The 19,639-nt window shown below is 45.2% G+C and overlaps 1 protein-coding gene across 2 annotated transcripts in view; it reads left to right on the top strand.

The window, feature by feature from the left end:
- The first annotated feature begins 308 nt into the window (after positions 1-308).
- RNF122 (ring finger protein 122) overlaps positions 309-19,639 on the top strand; it is a 69,976-nt gene continuing 50,645 nt past the window's right edge. The window contains exon 1 of one of the 2 annotated variants that reach the window (XM_078666186.1): positions 309-517. In XM_078666186.1, the coding sequence (XP_078522312.1) occupies positions 363-517 (155 nt within the window). In that variant the 5' untranslated portion in view covers positions 309-362. The remainder of the gene's footprint in view (positions 518-19,639) is intronic. The other variant, XM_078666185.1, reaches the window with a different exon arrangement.

The raw sequence follows: 19,639 nt of genomic DNA, 5'->3' as shown, positions 1-19,639 counted from the left end.
TACATCACTCCCCGCCTTCATCTCACTGTTCATACTTCATGCACTGTTTTATTTCCTCAGTGTCTCACTCTGCCAGTTGCTCCTCAATCTGATTCACTCTACTTCTTTTTTGCCTACCTGCTCTTGCTGCCAACATCCTTCTTCACCACTTCACCACTACCGTGTTGTCGCTTAATTGGAATTTCAATGTTTCACTCATGTTTTGTCATGTCATTTATTGCTACTACCCATTATTACTCCCACTCTACTTCATCCTCCAACTTTGCCGCTGTCTCTTTTTCTCCTTTCAACACCCCCACCAGCCCCAATTTTTACCTCCTTGGACAGAAAGTAAGCCCAATGTCCTCCTTCTTCCTTGTAGGATGTTCATGCAGTCTGGGACCCCGTCACCCAAGAGGACCTGCATCATGCCCCCCATCACCTTCCAGGACCTGCCTTTGAATGTCTACATGGCCATCTTCGGAACAGGCATTTTCGTCTTTGTGCTGAGCCTCATCTTCTGCTGCTACTTCATCAGGTATGTCCTGCACACTGAGGACTGGAAGTGATTGGTCAGACCTGAAAGGGAGCCCTGATATAGGCAGTTTATGGCATAGACTATGGAACATTCTCATGTGTGCAGCCTAAAGGGGTGATCTTACCACTAACTAAACCTGACTTATGAGGGTGGGCCTGCTGCATTAAAGGGGACCTGCTAACTTCTAAAAACGTTTTGCCGTGTGAGAGGAAGAGGCAGAAGGGTAGCAGTGCTGAGCAGTGGTGGGCGGGACTGTTACCCTTCGGAAACTTAAAAAAACAGGCATTTGCAATGCAATAGATCTTGCAATTACGAGCTTTTGAACTATTAGCATAGTATATGACAATGCCTTTTATTTATGTGTTGTTTTTAAAACAGATAAATAAAATGCATTGTAATTTACAATGCTAATAGCTTAAACACTAGCAAATGCGAGACCCATTGCATTGGAAATGCATGGGGCGCCCCCGTGCTGTAAAGATTTTTTTTAAGTGTTAGGAGAGAGCATGAGAAAATAGTGCTCGGAGGCTGTAATTAAAGCCTAGCGAGTAACAACATACATAAGAAGGGGATTCCTCATTGGAGATAACAAAATGAAACAAGGCGGTACTCAAGGGGGGATTACTAATCCTATTGACCAATGAAAAGCCACAGTTTACAGTTGCCAATGACACAAGCGAATGAAAAATATGGGCGGAGAGTGGGCGGAGCTTCAAGTCATTATCTGAACACAGCATGCCTCGCAGAGTTGTGTATGGGCTGCCCAGGCTTGACCTAAAAGAAAAACTAAAGAATTTCAGGCTGCAGCCTATGTTCTGGGAAGGTTTTATACCCTGTAATTGGCTCTGCAGAGCCACCAACCACGATCTGGAAACCCCCTCTGTGCAGGGTTTCCAACTTTTTTGTGCTCCACCATGTGATGTCGTCGGCCCTTCACTAGTGACTGTGTAAAGGGAGTTAATATTGTGCGACACACGGTAGCACCATGAGAGTTGCCAGGGCTGTTAAATGCTTTGATGCCAGCGCCCATCTGGTTTAGGTGTGCCTTGTTTCTCCTTGCAGACATTTCTGAATCTGCTTTTTGCAGGATTTCCTCGGAGGGCGACCCCTTCCTCAAGTCACCTGTGAACAAGTTCAGTGCCTTTCCCACGTGCCTGTTCAGCACTTGTTCACAGCGTGCAGCGCTGAATGAGCGTCATTTCACCAGGCTTCACAAAGAGTCTCAATCCTCCTCTGCCAGTATCTGGCACCATTCATGTGCCAATGACAGTTTCATGCAGCTCAGACAATGCTCCCCAGTCCTACCCCACAGGATGCACTTGGCCCTAATTGAAGCAAGGAAACTGCCCCCCCTAAGCCTTGCTGGGTAGTAAAAGATAGGCATAATTGGAATTCACTTGGCCCCTGAGACCCGTGGGCCCCGGTGCCACTGCACTTACTGCACTGTAAACATCTAGGCAGCTGTCCATATTATACACCTCAAACCCACAAACGATTATGCCACTCCACTGCCCTCCTAATCTGCATATGTGGCTAACGGCTAGAGCGGCCGACTTTGAAGCAGGGGAACTAGGCACGAGTCTAGGCAGGGATGCTCAAGCATTCTGTGGTTCTGGGCAAAACACTTAATCTCGCCGTGCCTAAAAAATGAATGTGGCCATCTGTAATGCAACTGATGTTCATGTAAAGCACTCTGATGCCTTCGGGTAGAGTTTGCGCTATATAAAACTGCAAAGAAAACGACGCCTACCATATCATCACGAGGAGATAAGGACAGCTTTGCCATGCTCCTTAGTTCTGGCTTGCAACATATTGTGCTTCTGAGACAAACATAAAACTCTGCCAATGTAAGGATATCCCGTGGGAACATCCTGTGTAATTACATATATGTAGCATTAGCATAGCATACCATAGACCTGAAGCAACCCCGTGATATTTTCGTACTGACGCCCACACAGCTCTGCCAAAGCACCTCAGCCGTGACTGCTATTTTCATATGGGGCATGCTTCTCTTCCAAAGCACCTCAATCTTGACCTGCTGCACCAATGCCAGTACAGCACTGTCACCCACACAGCTCTGCCACTGAGCCTCAGTACTGCCCTGCAGTACCCAAGCTTTCCGGGGCGTGGAACCCACTCATGGCATACTCCAATAATACCCCTAAATCTGGTGCTTTAACACCACTGTGGTTCCATTTGTGGGCCCCACAGAAAGATTTAAAACTAAATACAAAAAATACTAAAAATATAAAAACGACAATAAAATTAATAAAACAAGATAGTAAAGTGTAAACAAGCGGCTTCCCTCGCCCCCTTGAAAGAGCCCGCCAGTGTGAGATCTCGAGCGTTCTTATCCAGGGGGCTTGCTGTCCACCTAAGGTCAGAGATGTTTTAAGGCATGGGCAAAGTGGACTTTGGCCCAGCATTTCAGCCACCCCCCCCCCCCCTCCTCCCCCGCCCCTCCATACAGCCTGCACTGTCTGCAGAGCTTGCCCTGGTAACCTTGAATATTGTTTAAACAGATCGTTTTAAATACTGTTTTCGTTTAATTTATTTTCACTGTGGGTGATGTACAGACATGTTGGAGAGAAATGTTGTGTTTATGTTTCTTGCTACATCCATTAAAAAAATGTTTTTTATAGATCATTACAACCTCACGTATGAGAAAGTGAAGGGTGTCACGGGGATTATTTGCAGTAACATTAGTGACCTGCTGCTGTGTTACAATATCAAAAACACGAGTCACCATCCCTGAATATTCGATGCAAACACATTTCGAATTTGACCGTGTTTGCCTGTGCACTGTCAGTGAACTGGCAAAGAAGACATAAAAGAAGTCTAATTGGATAACTGGACCAAAGCATTTTCGAATAGAGACCCCCAAAATACGTTTGGCCCGGGCCCTCCTTTAAATTTCCTTAAGATGTCCCTGCCCACCTTCGCTTCTCTACACTCCAGCCGACCTCCAGCCCCACCGCTTACAGATGTGGAAAACCACAGACCTCTGAAGTGCGTTTGTCACCAGCGCAGCGGCCGGGCGACACAAGGACATCAAACCCGGAAGCGGCAGGGCAGGAAACATCCTCCCTCGAGGATCTCCGACAGGACGGACGCATTGTTTGATTGCTGCTAAATGACCCTCTCACTCCCCCGTATTCGTAAGATGTGGGCACTATTTTTAACAGCATCGCGTATGTTTGGGGCTACTATATTTAGAGCTAGTGTATTTTTTTTACAGGTTTTGCAGCTGTTTAAAAAATAAAACTGCAACCGTGACGTACATTGAACAATAGGCATTTTAAATTAAACACACTGGATACAGTGGTGTCATCATCCGCTGACCGCTGTGTGCAAACTGAGGCCTCGACTGGGACGCAGAGGAGAGCTAGATTAACACAACAAGTATTGGCAATGCCAGTAGGTCTCGCCTTCGGGGTGTTTTGCCTTTGCCAATGTTTTTTTTTGCGGTGATGTACAGAATAACCAGTGCTGTGCAACATAGCTAAAGATAAAAGAAAAAGCAACATGCATGCGCGTGCTTACAAAATGACAATGGCTCTTTTTTAATCTTTTTTTTACTGATCAGAATTAGATTGGTAAACAAAAATAAAAATAGTGCAAAAGCTTTTTTTGTTCTTTTTTTGAGATGCTGGTGGGAGAAGCAACAAAGTGATTTAGCACTGGTGACGTCCACCCCCCAATGACCACCTCTGCCACGGATTTCCTCACAACCACCCTTTAACAGTGCCTATCAAGTCTCCATAACCCCTCTCTCTCAGATGCATTTAAAGAATTTTATAGCGCCACTTATACCAGTGTAGGGTGTCAGAGCACTTTACATCACACGCATATTACACAGAGACAGTCAATCATACATGTGTATGTGTAAATCAGTTTATAGGAAACGTTACATAAGCCAGAGGACTACAAGGTGCCATCCACACGTGTAGGCAATATAGTTTAAGAGGGCTTGATCTGGAAAAGCACACACTCAGAATTTAAAACGTTACACCATGGTAGAGGGATCTCTTTAAATATAAGAATTGATTTCTACCCAAATAAATGCAAAAACAACAGTTGATGGACAGAATGCAGAACAATGTCATACATTCACCGCAGTACAGAGATCTGGGCCTAAATCCATCGTTTTTTTGCACTCCACACCACCCCAGTTCAGACATGGTCATATGCAAATCAGCCTTGACCCTGTGCCTCATGGGAACAGTCCAGCCCGAACTGCCAAACCATGTCTTTCCTGGACCGGAATCAAGCATCCTAGGACCGGTTTCTGGCTATCAGCCGTCTTCAGCCAGGATAGCTTGACTCCAGTGGTGTGGAGAGCATGGGACTCACGTCTGAGCATACCCATCCCACTCGGGGTGACAAATGCAAAAACAACAGTTGATGGACAGAATGCAGAACAATGTCATACATTCACCCCAGTACAGAGATATGGGCCTAAATCCATCGTTTTTTTGCACTCCACAGAGTTCTTGATCTGGAAAAGCACAAACTCAGAATTTAAAACTTTACCCCATGGTAGAGGGATCTCTTTAATAATAAGAATTGATTTCTACCCAAATAAACCCATTTTGTAACATTACGATAATGAAAGACTGGGGTAAAATCATAATACTCTAACCTATACATTGCAGCTCTTTGATGACTGTTAATTGCTCACTGTTCTACATTAGGATTTTAATTTTTAAACTGCAATTAGCAATAGGATTTCTCTGACTAAAGCAGTAACCCACTGACCTATTTACATTACATGTACTTTGTGATCTGCATGATATACGTTTTTAGCAGCAGCAGATTAACCCTCTGCAATACCTTACGAGTCAAAACTTCCACTGAACAAAACTCTGATAATCACTGGAGTTATCTTGACACTTTTAGTGTTGCCAGAAAGTTGCTAGAGGCAAGGAAAGCAGCAGGTGTTTTAAAAACCATAATATACGGTGCCCCCACCCGATGTTAGCACCCAGCGTGGTGGCACCGATCGAACCGCCGTAGAGCCGCCCCTGACAAAGAGGGTGCAGTTGGTAAAGTACAGAGGACAAGCAACACAAGGGCAGAAGGGACACAGAGGGCAAAGGGGAAATAGCACCGAAGGTGTGGGTGGAGGAAGCAACACAGAAGCCATTGGTGAGGGGGGAAGTACAACATGGAAGAAGGAGGCAAGCAACACATGCGAGACAAAAGAGCAGAGCATTGGGGGAGAAGCATAAGGGCTAGATATCAAAACTTGGAGCTGTTGGGAGAAGCACAAGAGGGCGAGCACAAAACGGAGGTGGGAGGGGGAAACGCACTGTGTGAGAGAGAGCAACATGGAGCATGGCGGGGGAAAGCAGTACACGAGGCAGACATGCACTGTTGTGGAGTGCTTAAGAAAAAAGTAGATTCAAAAAGGGGGTGGTGATGGACAGAGTATCTGAATTAAGCAGAACACTCCTACCCAGTCAAAAGATCAGGGCTTGATCCATCACCATTTTTTAGCTCACTGCACCATCCCAGTTCAGAACCTGGCTACATGCAAATTAGTCTGACCCTGGCCCAGTGCATCATGGGAACAGGGCAGACCAAACTACCAAGCCAATTCTTTACTGGAAAGGAAACAAGCTTCCGGGGACCGGTTTCTGGCATTACAGCCATCTTCGGCCCGGCTTGCTTGAATCCTGATGGTGCAGTGAGCAAGGGACTCACATCTGAGCATACCCTTCCACACTTGTGGTGGCCAAAACGATTCAAAAAGGGGGTGGTGATGGACAGAGTATCTGAATTAAGCAGAACACTCCTACCCAGTCAAAAGATCAGGGCTTGATCCATCACCGTTTTTTAGCTCACTGCACCATCCCAGTTCAGAACCTGGCTACATGCAAATTAGTCTGACCCTGGCCCAGTGCATCATGGGAACAGGGCAGACCAAACTACTAGAAAAAAGTAGTGCATCAGAATTGATTTGTGGAAGGACTCAGGTAATGTGGCCATGCTCCAGGAGAGGGACAAACACTAGAAGAGGAAGTATAGGTCACACCAGCTGACCACCTTGTACCAGGAGAGAAGCAAACACAAGAAAAGGAAGTAAATGCCACACAAGCTGATGAATAACAAAGCAAGCAAATGAGAGTGACAATAAAACCAACCAATTGTGTTTAGTAGGCTGGCTCGCATCTCACTGTAAACTAACATGTGTTTTTTAGCCAAGAGACAGGTTGCTCTGTCTGGTAGGTGAGACCTAAAGAGAGATCAACCTGCTCTCTTTCTTCTGGTGCCCACTGATGGTCATACCTTGCATAGAGAGAGCATGATCTGTTCTGTGTTGCTTTTGAATTCATAATGCGGCCTGTAGAGCACTAGTGTAAAGCTTGTAATGCGTTGAAATTGCCTTCTGTCCACCAACCTTTTCCAGCAGGGTTGGGTGTTGAGCGCCAAGATGCTCCTTGGAGCGATAGTAGCGCTATATAAGTGTGAGTTTACATTACATAATGAATGCATTGTTGTGTGTCATCATGCTATAAGTGGCTCCACTTGTTTTTAACCCATTCATAACTATTCCTAATTAGGTAACCCTATTTATTTACAGTGCCCAACATTACATTACTGTGCTAGTGCAGCACTGCAAAAAGTCAACACTCATGAATATCAATAGATTATACAAAACAACAACATAAATGGGCCTTCTGAAGCAGAAACAGCAAATAAGTCTTCGGTTCTTGCTAGTTTCCTTTGATACACCCTTTGTTCAGATTGTTATGAATACAAACCTACACGAGATTACCACCTCTTTGGTGAAGACTAGAGATAGAGTGCTAGGGAGTGTGAATCAGTTATGAGTAAGAGGGAGAGAGTTTACACAACAGCTGATATGATGCTACATTACTGGATGAGGTATGGTGCTTCTCTAGTGCTATATGCCACCATCTTCACAGCACATTAAACCAAGTGTCCTACACCAAAAAAGGAATAAAGGCTGAAGATTTGTTAATTCAGTAAAAAACACGACTGAATGAAAACATGGGCTGAATGTTGATAGCATTGACTTTAATGTGGGTACTACTTGTTGACTCTCAAAGCCCACCCGACCAACCCAAAAGTTAAATATATGAGATGACGGACTATTTCCCAGTCCTACCACCCTATGTAGACAACGGCCTGTCAAGAGATATATGGGATTGCCATTGCTCAATGCTAATGTGGGAGAGCTCTCTGATATCACTCTGTGGCTTATCACTCAATGGTTATATGTATATCAATCTTGAAAGTTTGATTTTGGGTAGTTGTTTGTGATATTTTTGGTTATATATTTGTTAAGCTGTACTATATGTACCAGAATTCATCACAAAAAAGCATGTGTTGGCAGGGACGGCTCAAGCTGCTCTACTTTCAAGAATTGAGGACAAAGGGGACAGCATGTGCAGAAGTATCTGGAAAAGCATCCCCTACCCAAGAGTCTCGTGAGAGAGACCACAAAGGCATACCCTAGCATACCCCACCGGAGTACACTTACTTGTCAACTAGCAACCTATTGCTGTGTTTGTGTTTTCTTGCTGCTGCAACACTACTCACAGGAGACACCCAAATATTCGAAAGGTAAACATCCACACTGGCATACACAATTTATAGAGTACCCAGATTTGTCTGAGAAGCCCAACCAGGTCACGCATGCATCAGAACCACAACTAAAAAGTGAAAACCTCCTTTAAAATCAACCCATATTTTAAGCTGGTTGCTAGTCCTCTCCATTGCATAATTTGTGAAAGAAATAGCACGGTGGCCGAAGCTCTGCTCAGAAGCCGGCAGCCTGTGCAATTAAATGTCAGCGCTCCAAATACCAAGTGTTGCATCGTTGAGTGAAAACAGAGATGCAACACTTTTCAGTGTGCCCGCCTTGCGACACCATGGATGCATGGATGCACCGTATTTACTGTATGGCACTCCATGTGACAAGGATTTACAGATCCATCAGTATTTCTGACGTATCTGTAGGCGCTGTAATGCGCGTTGCTGAAGTGTGTCGCAAAAGTGATGCTACTCCAGTAATGGGTCATTACACATGGGCAACTCCCATGTTAAAGGCGCCTGCACCAGTCTTACACAGCAGGCGTAAGATTTTGACACAGTGGCGTCCTAGAAGTGGTGCAGTAAAATTTCATAGATTTTACTGCGCCTCTTCTATGACCCTTTTTAACGGGGAACGCCCACCCTGCAAACATTATACCTGACGCTGGTATAATGTAGCACAGGGCGTTACAAAGTGACGCATCTGCTTAGTGTTTTTGCAGCCAGTTGTTCGTACATCTTGGTCTAAGAGACTAAAGGAGACAAAGAATGCACTGCAAGAAGTCGAGAGCTAGTCAATGCAGAGATAGACAAGTGAAACAGAAAATATTGTAGTTAAAGGAAAAGAACATAGAGAGATGTAAGAGCAGGAAGATGAAAGGGAAGACAGAAACCAAAAGGACCCAGAACTTGAAAAGAAGGGCACAGAAAGAGAGGAAAGAGAAAAGAATGACAATTAAAAAATGAAAGGTAAACACCATCTGTACTTTACAAGGTTAAACGAGAATGACTAATTACATGGAATTAATGTGCACAATGCACAGTTCAAAATTGAATTTGCTGCCCACTGATCTGAGTCCTGATAGATAGTGCAGCGGGCTGCCAAACCAACTGCAGAGCTGTACCTGAAGCCTGTAGGCCACAAGTTCTAATTCAAGTCATACAATTCAAAAGGTTAATGCACCTGTTGCAGAGTTGTGTGTGTATATGCTCGTCACAGGTGCTGTTCAGAGGAAACTAGCCCACCTCAGCAGTACACTGATATATTAGAAGAGCCTTACAGCTATAAACCAGGAAAATAAAAAAATGAAAACTGACTCATGTATCAAAAACGCACCAAAATTCCCCAGAAGCTCAAACTTTGTCCACCCTTAGCCACACAGGTACTCCACATAGTTCCCCACCGGGGCCACTGTGTCAGGCCTGACTATGGGGTCACTTGTTTTAAATCTGTCCCTTCTCTCCCAGTCTCTGCTGGCCTGTCTCAATCACCATTTCTTTCTGGGCGGGTAAGACAGACGAGTGCTGTGAGACAAGCAAGCCACAAACAGGATGTTCCTGTCACATGCTACCAGCAGCAATGCCAAGTGACAGTGGCATAAATATCTATTTGTGAAACAAAACAATAGCATGATGCCTGCAGTTCCTGGAGCTCTGTTGCAGCCTCCCCACCAACCTCTTAACAAAGCCATGTGCAAGCATTGTACTGGAACAATTTTCAGAGTACGAGAGCTGGACATTAATTCTACTTTCCATCGCACATACTCCTTAAAAATTCCTTTATGTGGACCGATATTACCCAGAGCAACTGTAGTGGCTTGCGAATTAGAAATGATGGAACCCTTCCGGCTCCAGATGGACTCCGTAGAACTGTGATCTAAGTGTTAGAGCAGGATGCACTGAAGGCTGGTTTAGAATGCTGAGTTCACGGTTACATGCAGAAGAATAAAGACGTGTATTACTAAGCTCCGTGGCGTAGTCCTTTGCAGGTATACAGGCTGGGGAGGACTCTACAGCTGGCGACAAGTTAGGGGATAAGTAACCTAAAGATTGACAGTGATCTCCCAGAGAATTTGCTGTGGTACCAGCAAACTACTTATACGTGCCACATGTGTTGCAGTTGAAGTGAGGAACCAACGCTTAACCCATGTGGAGTCAAATCGCAACTCCAGCCACCATAAAGAAGTAAAAAAATTCCAAAAGCATTGCAAAGAAATCTTCATATCAATGACTGAGAACCTGCTGGTCAGATCATACATAAAGGTACAGCACTGCTACGCAATTTACAGTCATATATGATCCGGAGCATGAATGCTAAAGGAAGATAGAACCAGGTTTTCAAAGAGCAGCTATTGATAATCACAAAGTGCAAGATAACATTACAATCAGAAGTGATGACGAAAAAGAACAAGCAAAGAAACGTCTAAGAATAAAACTGTTATTTATTCACCAGAACCTAAGTAAAGGGAGCCCTCACGACCTTAGCCTCAGGCGCCACAACCCCAGGTCAAGTCAGCACGGCAGCCTGTTTCCACTTCTTCACTTTTTCAAAACATGACTGTAAATTGTGTTAGTCCACATGGTTTCACAAAAAGCAAATGAAAATACAATTCACAGAATAAACATAGGGTCAGATGTAGAAGTGTTTGGCCAAAAAGTCATGTTCGCAAACTGCAACCAGGAAATTGGGCTGCAATAAAAAAGAAAAGTTTACATGTTTTGTTTGCTTTAGAGTTTTTAGTGGTCCTTTGGACCCCTGCCGACTTCCAACCTTTTTTGAGCATTTACAAAGGGGAAGCAATCCCAGGAGGACCTCTCAGCGCATGGAAACCCTCATGGGTGACAAGCAGCACTCTACAAATCCACCTTACATTATATTACATTACATTTAGAACTACAATTACAACTTGGGGGTCAGTAACCTTTTAATAGTTTACTATCACTTTTTCAGTTCTAATTCCTTAACACAGATGTATAGAAATCACTATTTGGAAGGGACGACTACAGCACAAATAAGTTTAGTACATTGCAGAAGGCAGTTTTTCGGTCCTACAGTCCGAAGAGGTTTGAATAAAAAAAACTGCTTTGTACATTGGTCCTTTGTTTTGAAAGGAAAGTCCAGTGCCACCAACAGGGTACTACTGAGAGGAGTGTTATCTGTCAGCAGTAACACTGCCAAACGTGGAAAAAGCAGTTGACAGGCCTAGCCAATGTTAAACTACACACTTTCTTAGCTTTTGCACTACTCACCAACCTGGGTTAGTACCTTCAAATATAAGGGTGAGTATAGCATTGTGTATATTCCTGTGTGGTAACATAAGCTTGACCCAGCCTGCAACTTCCCACCTCATTTAGCCTTCCCACATTCTAAAGGAGCTGTGGCGAATGTATATTAATTGGTTAATGTAATTTTCTGTAGGGTTAATTTAAACTGAGGTGGTCCCATCTTTTATTTAATATAATGCAATTAGGAAATGTGGTCACCCAATATTTATGGGGTAAATTTGCTACTATCTCAAAATTATGGTATGAAATGTGGTTTATTTTTTGTAGCATATAACAGTGTGTAATCGAGATTGGTTAGCACCAGACCTTTGACACCCTACTTACAACAAAGAATATACAGGTATTTAAAAAATAGTTGAGTAGATTAATGCGCCTGCCGAGTAGACCACACAGTGTCTCAAACAGAGAGACACAATAAAAACATTTGGTCACAAAAATATAACATAGGATAAATAAAAACATTACATAACATTTAGAAAATCATAAAGTAAAAAGAATCTCAATGGTGCTCTTTGGCTGCACAATGCTAAATCAGAAGATAACGTCACTAGCACTAGTAGAAGTAAGATATCCCCTGGGCCAACTTAAAGTTTTTGGGCTAAACATGAGGCTTGACATACAATAACACAGTATATGATTTTACACATTTCTAACTCCACATTTACTATCAGTGTTTGCAGGTGGTAATGGGGATGTCTTTTTGTATTGTGGTGCAGTTTTACCTTGTAACCTGTCTAGGGAAAATGTGTCATCCAAAGATTTTTACCTTTATACTCAATGCATACATACTGTTAAACGTGCGGTAAAGAATCTCACATATTTTGCTGTATTGTAAATAAGAAGTGCTATGTATGATAGAAGATAAATAACCTACGTAATTTGGATTGGACTGTAACATCAATAACTACAATGAATAATGTTTTTTGATTTGTCTCAACTCTTTTTTTAAAGTTTGAGTTTGATTTGTCTCAACTCTGAGTTAAAATAGGAGCATTAAAACTGAGTAATAATAAATCTGTGTGGTTTTATAATTGCATGGATTAAAGAAAGTAAACATAATGGGGCTAATTACAAGTCTGGCAGTCCGAGAACTGCCAGACTTGTGGTGACGCGGCAGTGGCGGTCTAGCCACCGCTGCACCGGCATCCGACCGCTCCATTATGACTTGGGTAGTCGGACCGCTTGGGCGCGGCGATCAGCGGATGCAATATGTGTGACAGGACAGCTGTGGTCCCGCCAAGCATATTACGATTTTTCTCTCCGCCAGGGTTATCATGGCGGTTCCACCACCATGAAAACTCCATCAGAGAGAAAACAAAGGGGGTCCTTCAGGGTCATGTGCCTCTGTGCCCTGTGTATGCACAAAGGGGGGCACATGTGCCCCTCTGTGTGCATATATACCAGTTCCTGCATTACATGGAAGTTACAGTACATGCCTTGCAGGAGCCTTGTGAGGCTTTTCCACTGCGGTGTCATTTTCAAAAGCCCTAGCGTCTGTGATAGGGCACCACAGAGGGAACCGCCACGCCGGCCGTCCGCCAGACTACAAAAACTTGTAGTTTGGCAGGCTGGATTGGCTCTTGGTGGTGTGGGGGTGCAGCGGTGGTGGACTGCCCAACCCGCCCTGCCAAAAGTTGCAATCGGGCCTTATGTGTTTTGACCAGCCTAGAATATTTCTTCCCTTATTTTCAGGACAATGCTAAGGGGAGCATTGCGACCTTCATATGCTGCAGGGATATTCGAAATAAAAAGTTTACATGTTAAGTATATCTGAAATGCTATGGGCTTCCTATTTCACACACTCTTGTCCATCAGTTAACCTCTTCGGTGCTCGTGATGAGACCAGCTCAGCATGAGTCACGGTGGAGCTGTGCTCATGACGAGCTGGTCTCGTCATAATGGTTGAGCTCCGCCCACGAGTGCGGGAGAATTAATCAGTGGGCGGGGTTGTGACAAGACAAGCTCGTCATGAGCACAGCTCCACCGTGACTCATGACAAGCTGGTCTCGTCACAAGCACCGGGGCGCCGCGCTCACGCCCGCCCCCCCCCCGCACCGTGGGGGAATTACCCCCGCAGAGAAGGGGCTAGAGTATATTGGCATGCTGTGTAACCAGAGAAAGGAAAATAAAATATAGGTCTTCAAATAAAAATAATTAGCAGCAGTTTGACAGAAGAACTTGCCTGTTTGAAAGTCTGTGCTTAAAATAGAATAAGTATTTCCGGAAGAAAAGCTCTCCATGGACTCCGTATTTCCTGTTCTCCATCTAACTCGTTCAAGGTTATCTGGGGGTGCTGCAGCACCTTGAGCACCACTAGTTCTAGCACCACAGCGTGCAAGGTGTGAGCGTGAAATTGCTCTTATGATCCACACCAAGGACTGTTTTTTCCGTAGCATACAGATGTCAACTGGCATCATCTTGGTAAGCAACGTTTTGCCCAAAATCTTAGGCATGAAACTCTGTCACAGTTTTGGGCCTGTCCCCGACATTAAACCCAAGTTTCTACATCATTTTGTAATGGACCTTAGAACCATCTGGCTAATCACATGGCTTCATGTCAGCAGGAAATCACTTTTCCTTTCCTTTCCGTTGCTTTTACATATTGTTTTCAGGTGTATGGATCCAACAGGCTCAATTAAAATGGAAGAAGACTACAGCTCCCAAAATGTACTACTATGTTAAGGCAAATTCCAGAACTGGGAAAAGGTGTGTCCCAGTGACTCTATGTGACGCCCTGTAACTTAGGAATCCTGTCAACATTCTTAAGAGTTTTAAAGATGTTATCTTTTTCTGTAATGTTTGGTACCTTCCATCCCCAAGGGCATATTTTAGTACATTTAGATTTGGGGGTCTGGATTAGTGAGTGAGAAATATTCTGATCATCTAAACTGAGTACTCAACAAAAAAGAGAAGCTGGTGTGTCAAGCAGGTTGAAAAGATAGAAGCTTGCAATGTTAGGGGTGCCAGTGGTAGGAAGGGCAATCAGTATTTTGAAATGGAAACATGCCCACAGCCCTTCAAATCTTCCTAAGCATCAAGGTCTGTGTGTACAGGGATGGTTCCTCAGGTACTGTGGAGGAGCACTGCCCCACTCCTGAAAGGACAAAATAAAAATAAAATGACAATAAAACTATTTTGTCATTTTATTTTACACTTCCAGTTGCAGAGTCTGGGGCGGGGCCATGTTGCAGCATCACCCAGCAGGGGAAGGAGGAGTGGTAGGCCCTTAAAGTGTGCATGTCGGTTTAGCCAACCACCTTAGGATGGCCAAACCTAAACCGACATGCTCACTTTGATATCTCCAGGCTGTACCTTGAAGATATCAGCAGTGCTCAGAGGCACAGCTTCTCAGTCCCTACTGAACACTGCTTAATTTAAAAAAAAAAAGAAGTGCCGGGGCTGAAAATTCTGTCAAGAAGGCTACAGCCCACTTCTACCTCCGTTGTGCCCAAATTTCAACATCCGCACTGCCTCAGTCTCTATTCTGTTACCATACTCTGCTGACTGTCCCCTAAGACATGTGTTTTACTTCTTTACCTACACCGACAGATGAGTGGGAAAACAAAATGTACACCAAATGAAAATGCTTTTTTTGAACATATTAATCAGTGCAATCTGACTGGGAATTTTGTAGGTGAGGAGACTGCTTGAGCACAGCAGGCCATGTCACTGCTAGTGCTGCCTGTAATTAGTTTGGTCCAGTTATGGCGACGGCATAGGAATCCACTGCTCAGCTTGCTGTGACCCTGCCGGCTACAGCACAAGCACTGACCCCAGCCGCAATGCTGCAATGCCTGTGTAACGTGAGTATGGCTGTTGCACCTAGTGGGCTCAAGCACACTCAGCAATTAGCATGCTTGGAGGCAGCGCACAGAAACTGCAGGTGTCTCCATATCGCACAAAAGTTGCGGTAGACCACAGCCACATCAAGCACGTTGAGGATAGTAGCAATGCAGGGCTGCAGGCCCCCACTACAATGATCCAATGGGAGGCTTGGGCTCAGGCAGTGGCAGGGTGCAGCAGACTCAGGGAATAAAATGCAAGTCATTCGTTAATGATGACTTCTTGGATTCATGACAGGCACCTGCTCAAATTAAGCACTGCTACTGAAGCTTAAAACCGCCCAATCCCAGTGCTTCTCTCATGCTGGGAATATTAGCATGAGAGCAGCGCTGGGATTGCATGGTGAGTCTAGGAGCCTGTGCTCATGGGGATTGCATTGCCGGGAGCCAATGAGCAGTGCGACACTGGAGCGGAAGCTCAGTCCCGGTGCGGTGAAAGGTAAGTAAACATTTCTTTTATTTTCCCCCACGCGCTGCCCCCTCTATGTCAGATTAGCAGCTACTCTGTGTGTGTGTGTGTGTATAAGTATAGAAATTAAAAAAAGATGGCAGTTGGTTACAGCCCACAGTCCCCCAGAGATAGATCATGAGGTTCGGTGTCTGCTGCAGTAACCTGTTTGTAACCTGCGGGCCGTAGGTTTCAATGCTAATCAGCTAGCTTTGCCCGCTAACGAATTTGCTGTGTGTATGATTACATGTGAGAGAGACTCAGTATTTTCTTTTTTTTTGCATTTTATATCAGGTAATTGTTCTATGGTTTATTTGATGAGGTCAGGAGAACATTTTCAAGGTACTTGGTGCATTTCAAAGTTGAGGTGCTGGATTCCCCAGGCAAGGTCTTGCTGAAAATTGATTACAATTACCAGACTGCAATGTATGTCTTGATAAGGTCAGGGACATGAATATGTATTAGGACATTTTTGCAAATGAGTTTTAGCAGCAATAAGCCTCTGGGCAATTAAGAGGCAACCTGGTCACCGCTCCATAGTCCTGAGACCCGAATCCTGATCTGAAAATGCCTTTATGTCAGTGATGAGACACCCCTGCACTGAGTGTACGCTGCTGCCCGTGTTACTCTGTGGGACCAAAGCGTAACCCAATGTAAATCTCTAGACTGTTTTTCTGAGCACTTTCCAATGGACATGAACCTACTTGGTTACCAGAGTGTTTACATTCTCTGATCTATCTGTGAAATGATGCACAGTACCAAGTGAAAGAAGACCAGTTCGCTCACCAACTGGGCCTGAAAAGTCAAGGTTGGTGAGTAGACTGTGAATTTTGTATTTGCAAGTTCACATTCTTATTTAGGTTGTTAGTGGTTTTCAATAGCATGAACCAAGCCCTTAGAGACACCCGTGTGCTTCACGTAATTACCGAACATTCATTGGAGAGACAGTGTCACCAGGAAGTGTGTAACAACAAACTGAGTGTAAGTACTGTATCACAACCATACCATAATATCACAAAAGTAATTGTCTATAGGGAAGTACTAGATAGACAGACAGACGGACAGACAGACAGACAGACAGACAGACAGATAGATAGATAGATAGATAGATAGATAGATAGACAGACATTTAAGTTACAATGATGCGGAGTTAAGAATAGTAAATCTATTCCTACCTATATATACTTACTTTCACACTCTGTGATGTGGTAGTCGAAATTATGGAGCCAATGTTTTGCCAGGACATTTTTTCACTTGACATTGTGAATACAGTGCAACAGAGGGCGTTCATAAAGACATATTACTGGTCGCACGTTTCTAGAGTATAAACAAAAATGTAATCTAAAATCTGTGTAAGAGAATTGCCAATTACAAAATCTACAGACAAGCACAGCAGACAAACACATGCTTTTATTTATTTATTTATTTTTATTATAAAAATTTTATGAAAAAGAAGAAGAAAAACAACATACAAGGCAATAGACAGCGTACATGGACATGTGTTCACTGAGGGGGACACCTAGGCACGACATTACACAGTAGATCAATAGCACTTGAAGTGAGGAGGGGGCCAGCGGGGAAACAAATTAGAGATAACATAAAGAACACGATATATGGAATGTCGGATCAGGGGGTCAGGGGGACATCGGGGTTCTCCACGAATGGAGGCGTACACATATTACCACGATATGCGTTCCATTGGCTCCAAATGTTGTTCCATTTCCTAGGTTTGCCCCGCGCCACATACACAGTCTTGTCTCTGAACATACACCAATCCATATTCTCCTTCCATACCGATACCGTGGGCGGCCGCTGGGAGCCCCACAACTGCGCAATATCTCTCTTAGCGATCATATTCCCAAGGGTCGCCCACTGCGTCTGTGCCACACCATAATCATTCGGATCCCACACATTCAACAGACAGCGTCTGGCCTCGGGCAACAACACCACTCCAGTGACCCTTTCCATCACTGCATGCACCCGATTCCAGAACGTCACCACCTCCGGACACTCCCAGATTATATGAAGGAAAGTTCCAAGCATCCCACAACCACGCTTACATAACCCATCTGAGGAATAACCCATACGAATCAAGTGCGGACCAGTAACATATACACGATGTAGGATTTTGAGCTGAACGAGACGGAGACGGGCAGGAATCGCAACTTCTTTGGGCGAGGATAATGCAGCTAGCCAATCCTCGTCGTCCAGCACCAAGCCATCGCCGGTCCAAACCTCCCTGAGACGCACCAGCAGATCCACCCGGGTATTGATCAACTTCTTATATATCAAAGAAATGGTACTGTCAGGCACGTGGCCGTCAAGGACCCGATCTTCAAGGGAGGAGGACTCGGGGACGACGGTACCTGCAGGGAGAGCCGAATTTAAAGCATGGTGAATTTGTGCATACCGGAAGAATTCCCTGTCACTCAATGCATATTCTGTCTGTAATAAGGCAAAGGTCTTGATTTTGCCCTTGACCCAAAGATCGCCCACGGTGCTGATACCAATCATATCCCATTTTTCAAACCCTTTCGTTTTCCAGAGACATCCCAACCTCTCAGACGAATACAGCGTGGTTGCACGGGTCAATCGATCTCTCCATCCCATAGACGCATTCACATCATGCCACACTCGTACAGCAATCCTGGTGGGTCCAGATAAATCCTTTCCCACCACCTTGGAATAGAGCGCCCTTCTGTAGTCCCCGCCCGGTAGCAAATATTTATCCATCTCGAACGCCGGGTTAGGAGCTGGAGCGTACGTTGCATGATTGATCGCACTCAGCTGCGAGGCCCAATAATAACGCCTGATATCCGGCAGCGCTATGCCCCCGTCATACCCCCGTCAAAAGAAACTTGCTTTTTATCTGCCTTATTGTTTTTTTGGGTAATTCTTGCCTTTAAACTTGAGCGCCCTCACTTGCACTATAATTGTTGACTCACCGCGTTTTTGCGGGTCCCGGTCTCCTGTGGGCTGGCTGTGGGAGCCTTGGGCTTCAGTGGCGGCCATATTGGGTGTGGGGCCCGGGTGGGGCGGTCTAGTGGCGCAGGCGACAGACAGTTTATTAAGGAGGCAGTCCTGAAGGCTCGCCCTTGCCATTCTTGGTCCCGCTGAATTGCTAGCGGACGCGAGACCTTCTAGAGCGCTTCCAGGCGCTGTGTTTTACTGATGCGCAATTTAGCAGCGCGTTTTAAAAGAAACTTGCTTTTTATCTGCCTTATTGTTTTTTTGGGGTAATTCTTGCCTTTAAACTTGAGCGCCCTCACTTGCACTATAATTGTTGACTCACCGCGTTTTTGCGGGTCCCGGTCTCCTGTGGGCTGGCTGTGGGAGCCTTGGGCTTCAGTGGCGGCCATATTGGGTGTGGGGCCCGGGTGGGGCGGTCTAGTGGCGCAGGCGACGGACAGTTTATTAAGGAGCGATGCTTACGCGCAGCGGTCACGCGCAGCGGTTGCGCCGGATCACCGCCGGAGTCACGCCAGAGTCCAGCCCGTCTGCGCCCGTCAGCGTCCCGGATGCGGGCGGGGCGGCGGACGGGGCTCCACTATCGCCTGACTCTGTCATAGAGTCTCCTTGGCGTCACTATACATCTGGTGAGTTACGCTCACTTCGCCCTCCCCCTCACGAGGGCTGCCGTACCGTTTTTCCCGGTTGGTTCAGGGGTAGGTGCTGTTGCCCTGGTTGCGGTTGGCGTCCGAGCTGTACCGTGTTTGCCCCCCCTAAGAGATCGATTGAGCATGCTGACCATCTCTGCATGCTGTTAAACACTAGATCTCTTGCTAGACATGCGCAGGAGATCTATGATCTCTTAGAGTCGGATAAGCCCCTTGGTCTCATGCTAACTGAGACCTGGTTGGGGGATTTCTCCAACCCTGATGTGGCAGCAGCCATCCCTCCTGGCTATAACATCTACAGGCAGGATAGACCTAAGGGCAGGGGCGGAGGTGTGGCCCTGGTGGTGCAGGAAAGCGTGGTTTGTTC

This window comes from Lissotriton helveticus, chromosome 11 (genome assembly GCF_964261635.1).
Source record: "Lissotriton helveticus chromosome 11, aLisHel1.1, whole genome shotgun sequence".
NCBI lineage: Eukaryota > Metazoa > Chordata > Amphibia > Caudata > Salamandridae > Lissotriton > Lissotriton helveticus.
This window is presented reverse-complemented; position numbering and strand designations above follow the sequence as displayed.